The sequence below is a fragment of the Juglans regia genome, chromosome 2 (assembly GCF_001411555.2).
Source record: "Juglans regia cultivar Chandler chromosome 2, Walnut 2.0, whole genome shotgun sequence".
NCBI classification, from domain to species: domain Eukaryota; kingdom Viridiplantae; phylum Streptophyta; class Magnoliopsida; order Fagales; family Juglandaceae; genus Juglans; species Juglans regia.
Window position 1 is genome coordinate 35,208,690 of NC_049902.1, and position 12,438 is coordinate 35,221,127.

The 12,438-nt window shown below is 35.5% G+C and overlaps 2 protein-coding genes across 3 annotated transcripts; one reads left to right on the plus strand and one right to left on the minus strand.

Moving 5' to 3' along the window:
• Positions 1-623: 623 nt before the first annotated feature.
• Positions 624-4,907, minus strand: LOC109014252 (putative beta-glucosidase 41). Of its 2 annotated transcripts, XM_018996652.2 has the most exons (14): positions 4,738-4,907; positions 4,341-4,405; positions 4,171-4,237; positions 4,011-4,069; positions 2,911-2,986; positions 2,748-2,819; positions 2,582-2,669; positions 2,240-2,495; positions 2,004-2,119; positions 1,689-1,912; positions 1,546-1,577; positions 1,365-1,467; positions 1,163-1,271; positions 624-1,011 (listed from the first exon to the last, which is right to left on the minus strand). In XM_018996652.2, exons 1-14 carry the CDS (start codon positions 4,778-4,780, stop codon positions 822-824), a joined length of 1,500 nt encoding a protein of 499 aa, XP_018852197.1. In that variant the 5' UTR covers positions 4,781-4,907; the 3' UTR covers positions 624-821. The 2 variants fall into 2 exon arrangements, with proteins under 2 accessions (XP_018852197.1, XP_018852188.1); XM_018996643.2 differs by having other exon boundaries at positions 4,341-4,907.
• Positions 4,908-6,802: 1,895 nt separating this feature from the next.
• LOC109014290 (organelle RRM domain-containing protein 2, mitochondrial) lies at positions 6,803-11,743 on the plus strand. Its single transcript, XM_018996709.2, has 4 exons — positions 6,803-7,055; positions 10,372-10,440; positions 10,518-10,624; positions 11,233-11,743. Exons 1-4 carry the CDS (start codon positions 6,905-6,907, stop codon positions 11,329-11,331), a joined length of 426 nt encoding a protein of 141 aa, XP_018852254.1. The 5' UTR covers positions 6,803-6,904; the 3' UTR covers positions 11,332-11,743.
• Positions 11,744-12,438: the final 695 nt, after the last annotated feature.

Sequence of the window (12,438 nt, forward strand, 5' to 3'; positions counted from 1 at the left end):
GATTCAGAGGTAGATAAGATGAGATGGTTTTAGATAAAAAATAAAAATAAAAAAAAAATATTGTAAGAATATTATTTTTTAATATTATTATTATTTTTAGATTTGAAAAAGTTAAATTGAGATTTGAAAAAGTTGAATTATTTATTATATTTTATGTAAAAATTTAAAAAAATTATAATAATTACATAAAACACTTTCTGAATTCAAACGAGAGACCTAAATCTTTATGTGCATAAATAAGATTCTAAAAACTACTTTGCTGGTAGAGTATTATTTAGTACTGGGCAAAGGGTTTTTCTATTATGATCTCTGATTTAGTATTTATATAAACACGATTTTTTTTACAACTCAATTTATTTTCATTCGACAATAATATACATAAATATTCTCTTGGCCATATATGCATTATTTTATTTGCTCAAAAAATCTAATTTTACATTTTATTCAAGAATCAAAACTATACTTTTAGGTATTATCTTTGACTAAAGTGCCTTACTCATCAACTTCCTATCCTGCCGACACAGAAATTTCTTAAAATAATGATGGGTGAGAGGAATGTATGTGAATATTCATCAAATTCTGGATAAATTAATTTAAATTCTAAGTTTAAAGTGAAAGAAAGATGAAAATAAAGAAAGTTTCATAAGATTTATTATGTTTACAGAGACACAGGGAGTTTCTCAAGGAATCTACACGGTAAAATTGGAACCCCACATCTGCCTACTGTACTTTGTTTTGAATTGAATGCAATCTTCGTTAAAAAAAATGATAAATTGAAGTGTTTGACTTTATATGTTGTATTCAACAACAACAAAGTAAATTCAATCTTGGATCATATTTTTTTCTCTGAGAATGCTTTTGAACCATCGAGCAGAATCTTTGGGAATTCTTGTCAGGTTATTCTTGTAATCCACGTAGTAGAGTCCAAACCGCACACTATAGCCGAAGTTCCATTCCCAGTTGTCAAGCAAAGCCCACACGAAATAACCACGTACATTGCAGTTGTCTTCCCTGCATTTGTATATGCAGTGTTTTATGTTAGATGGCATTAATTTGTAGTTTTGAGGTCCTATATCATATGGCACAGCAATTCATAAAACGCAGCAACCCAACTTAAGATGTGGTGAGCAATCAGCCTGGGGTGTTGTTACTTGTTATTTACCTTATAGCAGCAGACAGATTTGAGAGATAGTCCCTATGGAATCTTATCCTTTTCTCGTCCTGTAAAGCCTTGTCTAAAGCTATAGACGCTTTATTTGGATCATCCATACCTGTTGTCATGAATTTTGAAGATGTAAATTTCATATTTTATTTGCATTCTAAACAGTATAGATGTTTAGCTTTTTCACCAAGAAAATACTTGCCATTTTCTGTTATAATCATTGGGGGGTTCCCATACTTATCCTTCACATATCTTGCCAACTTTCGGATGCCCCATGGGACTATATGTAGCCAACGGGAAGCTGCCTGGAGGAACAACTCATGAGCCAATTCTAGTTTCAAACCTATGAACCTTAAGCTTTAGTGAGTGTCATAGAAACATACTCTTTCTCCGATAGCAACTCCACTTCGGTATGCTACAACAGAGGATTCGTGGATTATCAGTCAAAAGTTCGATCCAACTTCTGTTTTACCTGCGCGTGTGTCAGTGTGCGTGTGTATGAGATAACACAGTTTTGACATCTTACGGGTTGCAATGACAGCAGCATCGGATGAGGCATCCTGCAGTATCAGTTTCCGAATCCCTGTTCTGTCGTTCCGGGCATACAATGTGGTATAGTGGTTTATGCCAACAAAATCAAAGGATCCGGTGAGGGATTTTGAGATTGCGCATGAAATGTTTGGTAATCTCCCACCAACAAGTTTCTTCATTGAAAGAGGGTATTCGCCGAATATAAGTGGATCAAGGAACCTGGATCATTTTGCTGTGTTAGATTTATTTCTATATGAAAGTTGATCTCTTCCCAAATGTCATGTGTTTATACTTTTAGTAAAGAAATTACCATCCAAGCCCAAAATCAATTGCTCTGTGTGCTGCATCTTTATCCTCATCGCTCTCAGATATGGGTTCATACCATTTGACATCCAGTGCTATTCCTATTTGACCTCCTTGTCTTTCCTGAATGACCCGATTAGGTAAACAAAAAAAAGATGCTTTTCATTCTCTGATTTTTTTTTTTCCACATGTGGGAATTATTTCCCTATGTATTATAAGGGTCGTGTACGCAAATCAGAGTACCTTGAAATGCTGCTGATAACCATGATAAACAGCAGCATGAGACAAGAGGATGTTGTGGGCGACAATGTATGGTTCAGTGGACGATTTTCCCATTTTACAGAACAGATGACCAAGAAGAGAACATCTTCCAGGAGCTTGAACGCCTAAGTCATAACCTTGGATTGAGTAACCACGAGGTTCATTGAAGGTGATCCAGTGCTTTACTCTATCTCCAAAAGCTTGAAAGCAGGTAAAGGCATAATTCTCAAAGTCTTTTCTGTAAGTAAATGGAGGAGGCTATTGTGAAGCTTGATTGATAATCACAAAGATGTCGTAAATTGATATATGGTTTGTATTACTTACACTATCCGAGAGCTCAACCATCCTTCGTATTCATCTTCAAGCATCTGTGGAAGATCCCAGTGATAAAGAGTTACATAAGGCTGGATTCCTGATTGAAAGAGCAGCTTACCTTTAACAATATTGTAAAATAGACAAATCAATTTCTATCTGATGTTTCTAGTGTCACCTTTTTCCAGTAAAGCATCTATGAGGCAGTTGTAGTAGTTTATGCCTTCTGGGTTTGGTTCTCCTGTTCCATCTGTAAAAGGTTATTATAGTAGAAATTAGTGATAGACAGAGGAAGATGGAAAATAGATAGAAAGTAACTTTTGGTCAGAATAGTATCTTACTTGGAAAGATTCTCGGCCATGATATTGAGAATCTGTAAGCATCCATTCCTAAATCCTTCATCAACTCTATATCACTCTGTGAGTTTTAAATTTTTATCTCAATCAGTAACCAACAAACTGCACACTTGCATTATATTTAAAAATTTATGCCAATGTCTGCTTCAAATACTCTTATGTATAGAAGTTACTAACACATCATTATCAAGCATCTCGATCATCGTCTTAATCTTAATTTTTTTTAAATAAATACCATAGTTATAAAAAAAATTGTTTAGTTTATGGTTGTTAAGAATGGATTGCATCACCTACTTTTATCCAGATGATTGGGGCTCAATTTTGGTCAAGCTCTGTGGCTGTCACTCTGTTATTTTGAGGTTTTATGTCAGGTTTGGTCAGCATGCTACATTTTATAGTCTTTTATTGACTGAAAATATTATAGAATATATGCAAATTGCTGCATTTATTTTTTATTTGGGGGGAGTTTTATTCCCATATTCGTTATTCTTGAGAATTCCCACATGACTTAGGAACAAATTCATCATTGGTTTTATAAGGAGTTACCTCACTCCTCCTATTAGGCTTTTTATGGGGAGAAATAAGTGTTTCTACATGGTATCAGAGCAGGTTAACCTATGACTGATTATGAGCTCCTGCGACCTACCCACGATGATGGTACCGAAAATACCAGCCCACACGTGAGAAGGCGTGTTGAGAAGTCCCACACGGCTTAGAAACAAACTCATCCTGGGCTTTATAAGGAGTTACCTCACTCCTCCTATTAGGCCTTTCATGGGGAGAAATGGGTGATTCTACATTTATCCTTGCACTACAAAGTTGGTGATTCATCACTGTCAACATGATCTCACTAATCTTGCTTTTACAAGAGTACACCATGATTCTTATGAATTGATTATATCAGGATTTCTAACCGCAATGATGATTTTCTCCTTAAATTTTGCCTGTCCTGGACAATATATGTTGTAGGAACCTATCGGCTATGCAAGGATAAACTTGAAGAAATAGAATCATAAACTAATCATGTGCTGCTTTTACTTGAAAAAATATAATCTGAAACCAACAAATGTATCTTTGTAATGCACCTTGAATCGATGATACTGATCGACAGCCACGTCTGCATTGCTGAAATCTAAAATCCTTCCTGTTGTAACATAAAAGTTTTTTTAAGTGTTGAGAAATTAAATGCAGGGGTAAAGGTAATTATGTATTCTTTTCTGTATAAATAAGCGTTTGATTTCTTACCGGGTTGCCTCGCAAAAGTATCCCATATGCTAGCTCCCTTGTTTCCTTCATTCACAGCCCCCTCAAACTAGCACACAGAGAATCACCCTGATTGTTAAGCTGCTTCTATATATGGTGTACATAGTATATTTGTGGCTGAATTTTAGTACTAGCAAAGGTGAAAGCAGTACCTGGTAAGCAGAGGAAGCTGTTCCAAAAACGAACCCATCCGAGAAATCAACTCTGCTAATTGATTCTGAGTTCACGAAGAGACGGGTTAGAAGAAAGAAAAGCAGGCTGACTTCCATGGTGACCAGAGGTTTTGGACTGAATATGAATTGTTTCCAAAGAGTTTTCAGAAGAAATTGCAGGTTACCATTATATGGAGGAAGGCATCTCTGGTTATATTAGTTGTAAAGGTTAATGGGCAAAAGCGACTCCGGGAACTCTTGTACCGAAAGGTTGGTTTTCTCGGAAAGATGGCGTGGGTATGTTAGCTCAAAAAACTTTTCTTTGCCCTTTGTGTACACGTTATGCAATAATATATGGGGGGAGAGAGAGAGAGAGAGATAGAGGTCGGATACTAACCAGGCGAAAAAAGGAAAAAAAAGTAGGATCGGAGATGACACATGTTATACGATTTTTGTACAGAGAATCCAGGTGCTCGTTAGAGATGACGAGTTCAGACTTCAGAGGAATTTTTATCTATTTTATTTTTGGTTGTTTTGTTAAGATGGATATGTTGAAGTTCAAACAAAAACGTCAACTGTGGGTTTTAGTTGGTAAGGTAAGAAGAGGACTATATATTTTCTCCAATTATCTCCTTTGGTTCTTTATTTTTTCATAAATTATTTGAGTTTTCTCATTGATCTGCTAGTTTTGTCTTTATTTCTGGAAAAAAAAAAACATTATGATTTCAGTTTATCACGTCTTAATTAATCTTCATTATACAAAAAAAATTGTTGATGTGTTTAGGCATTTTTTAAACAAACACTTATTGGGACCATTTGATGGGTTTGGTGGAAGGTTTTAATTTCTCTATCAAACAATTATTTAGAAAATGGAATAAAGTGGCGGATGATTTAACCAAATATAATGCGTTGGGAGAGGATAATTTAATTTTAGATGTTGCACAGCTTCCACGTTCTTTGAAAGGTTTGTATAGGTTAGATAAAATGGGTACGACTTATGTAAAGCATAGAGATTAATAAAATTATAGAGATTCCGTTCTCATTTTTTTAAAAAAAATAAAAAAATAAAAAAATAAACATATTTTTAACAAGCGATATGATGCGTTGAGATATTTGGTTAAAATGCATGCTGAAGTAATATCAGTAGGTAATGATGTTAGGTCCTATGCCATTCTCACAGAACATGGAACTTATGCGACGTACCTGTAGTAGGTAATTAAAATGTTTACCCTATGAACTATTTTTAAATTGCATTATAAAGAAATATAAGTACATATATCCATATGTCAATAGATGTTTGTCCTATTGGGGGGAGTGGAGAACAATAGGATTTGATAGCTTTTTCTTTTTTTTCTTTTTTTGATGGTTGAAGATATATCTTTATCGAAATGAGTTGTTGCCTGTAGGTGCATGAACTGCGTGGGCAACTCTGCCCAAAAATGAACAGTAGGGGAAAGAGATAATGGCGATGACATGTGAAGATCGTGATCAACTTTCTGCACTGCTTTATCTATTTATTTATTTTAATATCAAATTGGTTTTTTTTTTTTTTTATAAAAAAATCAAATGCATCATTGCATTTCAGATTTTATTAGAGATTATCGATCGAATATAACAAATCCTTTTACTAAAAAAACAAAGTCAGGCATACTCTCTCGTGATTAAAAATGTTATCATCTCTAGCTAGTCTCTATATATTAAAAAAAAAAAAAAAACCATATTGGAGTTTTAAATAAAATCTTCGAACAAAATATATATATATATAATATTATTGGGCATGCGTACACGGTATCTTTTACAAAATGATTAATTGCAAAGTCCCACAACGCCATGAAGATTAGTTGTCTAGTTTATTACCTAATTAATCAAGAGTTGTCTAGTGTATGGACCCAAATACCTACCACCTTGTCCTTGTCCATTTATAACCTTTGTGTTCAGTTCAATCACGCTCGCCTTGTTCCAACAACCGGCTCTCTGCAACATCTTACGAACAGTCATTCAGATTGTTATAAATACTTTTTTTATATAGCAATAAAATGGTTATAAAATTCAAGAAAATGAGGATTATTTCGACATGTTAAGTCAAAGTTTTTATGTCGCTCGTGATTATATATATAATTTCATGTTCGCATTTTGCCCCAAACATAATACCTATGTTAGGCACGTATTGTTAGGCACGTGCATGTTGTTAGGCACATGTAATATATTCTAATAAAACATATATATATATATATATGTATATACACACGTACCATATAAACCTTGCTGCTTGGTCATTGATGCTGATTCTAATGGCCCAAAACTAACTCAGCCACGAAGTCAAGTTAATCAAGCCTCCGGACAAACGCCTAGTTATTGTCCATTGTCCAATGTGATGTATGCTTTGACTTACAAAAATGTTGGGTTACTTTGGTAATTTCGGTTACTGACGCTTCTATTATCTTATTTTGTTGTAAAATCAATCTCTCTCTCTCTCTCTGAAGAAAAGTCCCAATCTTTGGTCTCAGAACTTAGAGTGAGGGTTTTAGGTAAAGAGTTGTGCCACACAGCCCAAACCCAAGGCCATGGCTTTGAGAACAGCGGCTGCGGCTGCGCCTTGCGGTTTGAGGCGTTTCTTCTCAACTTCGATCCCAGCCTTCAATTTTCCCCCTTCGGCAGCCGCAGCGGCTCAGCAGAGAGAAAAGGCCGAGCCCAGCACTAACCTCTTCGTCTCTGGCACGTCTCTTAATCTCTCTCTATCTATCTTCATTTTTTACCATTCATTTCTGTCATATTTTTTCATTTATATCATATTTTTCCTTGTGCTTTTTTTGGGTTATCGTACTTTTGTTCATGTTGTTCCGTTTTCTTCTCTAAGAATTTGGTGACATTCAGTTTTGTGATTCACTTCTTGTGAGTACTTCAATGCTGTGTTTGCCTCCTGAGAAGATGTACTAAGCGAAAGGAAATCCTGCTCCTTTGTATTTTTTATAAGGAATAAGAAATTTTATTAAGACAAGTAAATAGGCATAGCCCAAGTAGACGGAAGTATACAAGCGGAAACACCTAAATGCATGCATACATGCTAGAAACTAGGAACTAGGAAAAGCTGAAAGAAAATCATGAAGATTATCCCCATTCAATACATGAAGATACCTATAAAAAAAAATACATGAAGATTATCCCCATTCAATACAAGAACAATAAAATCATGAAAGGAAATCCTGCTTCTATTGTATTGTACTCTTCATTATTGGGCGTCTCATCTGTTTTGTAGCTCACAAAATAATAGCTCCTCTAAATACTCTTGTTACTTTAACTAGCCATTACCTTGGGGTTATAGATTCAAATAATTTTTAAGTATAAATCAATGTAGGGTTTGGTTTTCCATTTTTCTAATTTTCAGGACTTCCTTATTCTTTCTTCTTCTTCTTTTTGCTTGGTGTTGCTCATGTATGTTTACTCAGGCAACACCTTCTTTTGTTCATTGTTGAAGCTTTACTAATAAAAAATATAAATCAGTGGAGGGTATGGACCGATAGAATTATATGTATTTGGATGTCTAATTGGTGTCAGTCTAGCTGTTGCACAGATTTGTTACTGGACTTGAGAAAAGGTCTTGGATTTTTGGGCTACGAATGGAATTTGTGACATTATGGCTTGTGGGTATGCCCGACCTTAGCTGATATACTTGGGTGAAGGGAATGTTGTGCTTTTATATCGTGTTGCCTTTTCTGACTATGATACATAGTCTAGTTGGTACAAAGCAACCATTGCTTAATGCTTGGACCATTGAGTTTGGTGATTAACTTCCCAATCAAAATAGACGAGCTCATAGGTCATCATTCTGGAAAGGGTTTTTGGGCTAAGAATTGACTTTATTGAATGATCTTAGAGAGTCTTATTTGTTGTAGACTACTGTTAGTTGACTTGGCTGGGTTGAAATGGGATGATTCCCCCCCCCCTTCCCCCCGTGACTAAGTAAATGTACTCTACCCAACATGCAACTTTTTGAGGTGACAAAGGGGCATAACAATTGAAGCTTGGCTAGTTATGTCTTCTTAAAGTAGCCATAGTTCATTTTTTCTCCCTTGTTGCTTTCACCCTCATTATTTCTCAAGTTTAACTTTTTACACAGACTCAAATTATATGAGAAGAGAATACACTTATAAAAATAATATATACGAGAAGAGAATACGAGTCTTGAGGCAAACAAATGAATTCTCATAGAAGAGGGGAACCAAGATATATAACCCTTCAAATCAATTTAATTTAGAATTGAATGATGTATTCCTTTTTGTCTTCCCCGCTCTTCTTTTTTCTTTTCCTTCTCAAGTATTCATTGTGTCTATTAAATTTCTCTATTGTAAATGCTGTCAAGATTCAATGTTTTTAATTGTTTGATACTTAATTTCTTTTCACAACATGCTTGTATTCCTTATGCTGCTTAGTTGGAGAATTGGGGGTCACAACATAATTGTTTGTACCCCTTAATCTTGTGGAGGATTGGGGGTTAGAAAACTGAGAATTTTCAATAAGGCACATTTATGGAAATGGTTGTGGCAGTATCATCGGGAAGGGGTTTCTGTGTGGAGGAATGTTATTGATGTCAAATATGGGAGTATTTGGGGGGGTTGGTGCTCAAATGAAGTAAGAGTGGTGTATGGTGTGGGTGTTTTTTTTTTTTTTTGATAAGTTATATAGTGTGGGTGTTTGGAAATTTATCCGGAATGGTTGGGGAGATTTTTTTCAGAAATTTCAGATTTGAGGTGGGAAGGGGAACGTGAATCAGATTTTGGCATGATATGGTGTGGCAATGTTTCTTTGAAGAATGCTTTCCCTTCTCTATATAGGATTGCATTGGGTTTGGGACCTTGGGTGCCTCTGTGGCTGATTACGTGGACATATCTACTGGTTTTCTTCAGTGGTCTGTGAGGTTTATTAGAGCTGTCCAGTATTGAGTGGTGGGAGACATTACTGAATTTTATAGTGTTATATGCACTGTATTTAAAGGCTGGAAGGGAGGATAAGATGCTTTGGATTCACTCGGGAAATATGAACTTTTCGGTCGGATCCTTTTATAAGGTAATGTCGTCTCATTCTTCTATTAATTTCCCTTGGAAGAGCATTTGGAGAAGTAATGTACCTCTCAAGGTTGCTTTCTTTTGTTGGCTGGCCTCCCATGGGAAAATTCCTTTTATAAGGTAATGTCGTCCCATTCTTCTATTAATTTCCCTTGGAAGAGCATTTGGAGAAGTAAAGTTCCTCTCAAGGTTGCTTTCTTTTGTTGGCTGGCCTCCCATGGGAAAATCCTGACTATCAACAAGCTAATAAAGCGCGGCATCATCGTAACGGATTGGTGTTTTATGTGTAAAAGAAATGGAGAATCGGTGGACCACCTTTTTCTTCATTGTGATGTGGCTAATGCTTTATGGGTTGAAATCTTTAGTAGGCTTGGTATCGTTTGGGTAATGCCTAGGAGGGTGGTAGATTTATTTTCATGTTGTAGAGGAATTTGGGGCAATTGTCAAATTGCAGCTGTCTGGAATATGGTGATTATGCCTAATGTGGTGTACTTGGAATGAGAGGAATGGTTGCTGTTTTGATAATAGGGATCGTCCAATGGGAGGGTTTAGAGATTTTTTCTTTCATACTTTGTTATCTTGGGTTTCTGCTATTGTATGTTTTTTTAGAGATAGACTTGCATGGATTTATTTTCATACAAAGCAAAGACTCGTATGGGCTTCTGCTATTGTATTGAATGGGACTAGCTTTAATGACTTTTATGCTGCTTTTCACAGCAATTAGCTTGTAATTAGGTTTTTCTCTTGTATACTTCTACTTGGGCTCTTCCTAATTATGTGGATTAATAAATTCTTATTACTTATAAAAAAAAACAAAAGTTGGAGAGACCTTGCTTCATTGAATCTCTCTGTATCACATTCAACCTCTTATAATCATCTTAACCAGACTTGTCAATGACTGGGATGATCAGATTACTTTTGTTGGTGATGGTGAGGTTTATGAGGTTCTCTTTCTGTTCTATTTACAGGGCTTAGTAAGCGTACTACTACAGAAAAACTTCAAGAAGCCTTTTCCCAGTTTGGTGAAGTTCTGCATGGTTTGTTCTCTTGTTATTTACGTTTCTACTTTTCTGTTCACCAGCAAACTGTCAGATTTACTTTTTGCTATATACAGCTAGGGTTGTGACCGATAGGGTGTCGGGATATTCGAAGGGCTTTGGTTTTGTAAGGTATGCTACTCTAGAAGAGGCTGCAAAAGGTATCGAGGGCATGGATGGGAAGGTGAGTTGACATTGTTCCCTTGAGAAGTTAAAAGTTGTGTGACTGTGACTTTGCATTCTGAATGTCAAGATGTCCCAATCTTTCTGTCAATTAAATATATGAACAAATGTCTCCCTGTGTACTTGGGCTTTGCCTATTCTTATGAATAAAATTTCTTGATTACTGATAAAAAAAAAAAAAAAAAAAAGGTATACGAACAAATGTGCTCCTGTTCAGGCACAAACCTCTGAAAAGTGAAGTTCATATGTTATGTTGATATATAAATTCTGGTCTTGAGGAAATGTTTCATCTTCATTCACAACGTCCTATTGAGATAGAGATAAACAATGCACAGTCATGGAATCTTTTTGTTAACTTTTTCATGAACTCCTGGAGAATGAATTAAGTTACTTTAAGGCACACTTTTTCAATATTTAATTTATAGAAAGAAAGAAGTCCATATACTACTGGCAAGTGAACGGTGGTGATAATGATCATTCAACGTTTTTTCTGTTTTCCCTGTTCCGTTGATGGTGTTGGTTTTTTGTTTCTTTAATTGCTTCCATTGGTAAATATATAGTTGTATCAAAATTGGTAATTGTATCATTCTTTCTGTTTTTGTTGTGCAGTTTCTTGATGGTTGGGTTATATTTGCTGAGTATGCAAGACCCAGGCAACCACCTGGCCCACCTGAGAACAACATGGCTTCTCCATATTACCGTCAGTGACTCCAATAAACGAAAAAGTTTGTCATTCATGAAACTGGCTCGGTCTGCAAATAGCAATTATGAATCGTGGCTCTCTATCTTTTTTCTAAAGGGACGGGATGGTTGGTTTTTTATGGCCTCAGAGTTTTAAATTGTGGTGGATATTAGCCTTATAAATGCATATTGATCAGATCAAACTGAAAAAATACAAGTCTTTAATTGTTATATGTTGCGACTGTCGTGGCAAGATCTGGATTGGCTATTTATGAACATTTTGTAGAACTTCCTTCATGTTGTTTACTAGTCAGGTGAAGCTGTTGGTTATGCCTATACTTCTTCAATGCGCTGAATGAATTCAAGAGGTATAGTTGTTTAGTGGAAATTGTGGATGTGGTTGGAAACTTGATTTCAAATACAAGAGGTTTAGTAGAAAGTGTGGATGTGGTTGTTTATCTCCGTGAAGTGAACTTTACAGTATTTACTGGGCATTTAATATTACTTGAAAATTTTATTTGAAATGTTATAAAATACACTTTCATGCATCAATCGCTCTCCCATCCCCGACTCTAGAATTTGGATTAGGTTATACTCGTAAACACGCATCGGATGGGCCCCGTGCTCAATAATTTCATATCTCTTAAAGACACAAAGTGAGTAAATGCCGGGCGCATTATTTTCGAGGGCACCTGATTTGCCTTGCCGTTGAAGCAAACAAAAAACAAAACGTAAACTGAAAGCAACTGAACATTGGATATTTCGAATTCAAGTGCATTGTCATCAAACTAGGACAAAGAAATCGTTTTAGTTCGATACAAGTGTTTGGAGGGAATTGAAGTAGTCCATGAAATGGAATGAATGCATCTTCGTTTCTCGACACCTACCTCTCTCTCTCTCTATATATATATATATACACACACACACACATGCATCACATAGCATTTTGATTTTACATTATGATTTGACGTTGGTTTCAAATTCATTGTGGCTATTGCATATCATCACTGGTTGCTTTCTTATAAGCTTGCAAGTGTACACCTGTTCCTTGATTCAGACAAAAGGTGTGATTTGGATATTGAGATGTGATGATTTTAAATAGAATTTAAAATTTGTATAAAATATTATTAAAAT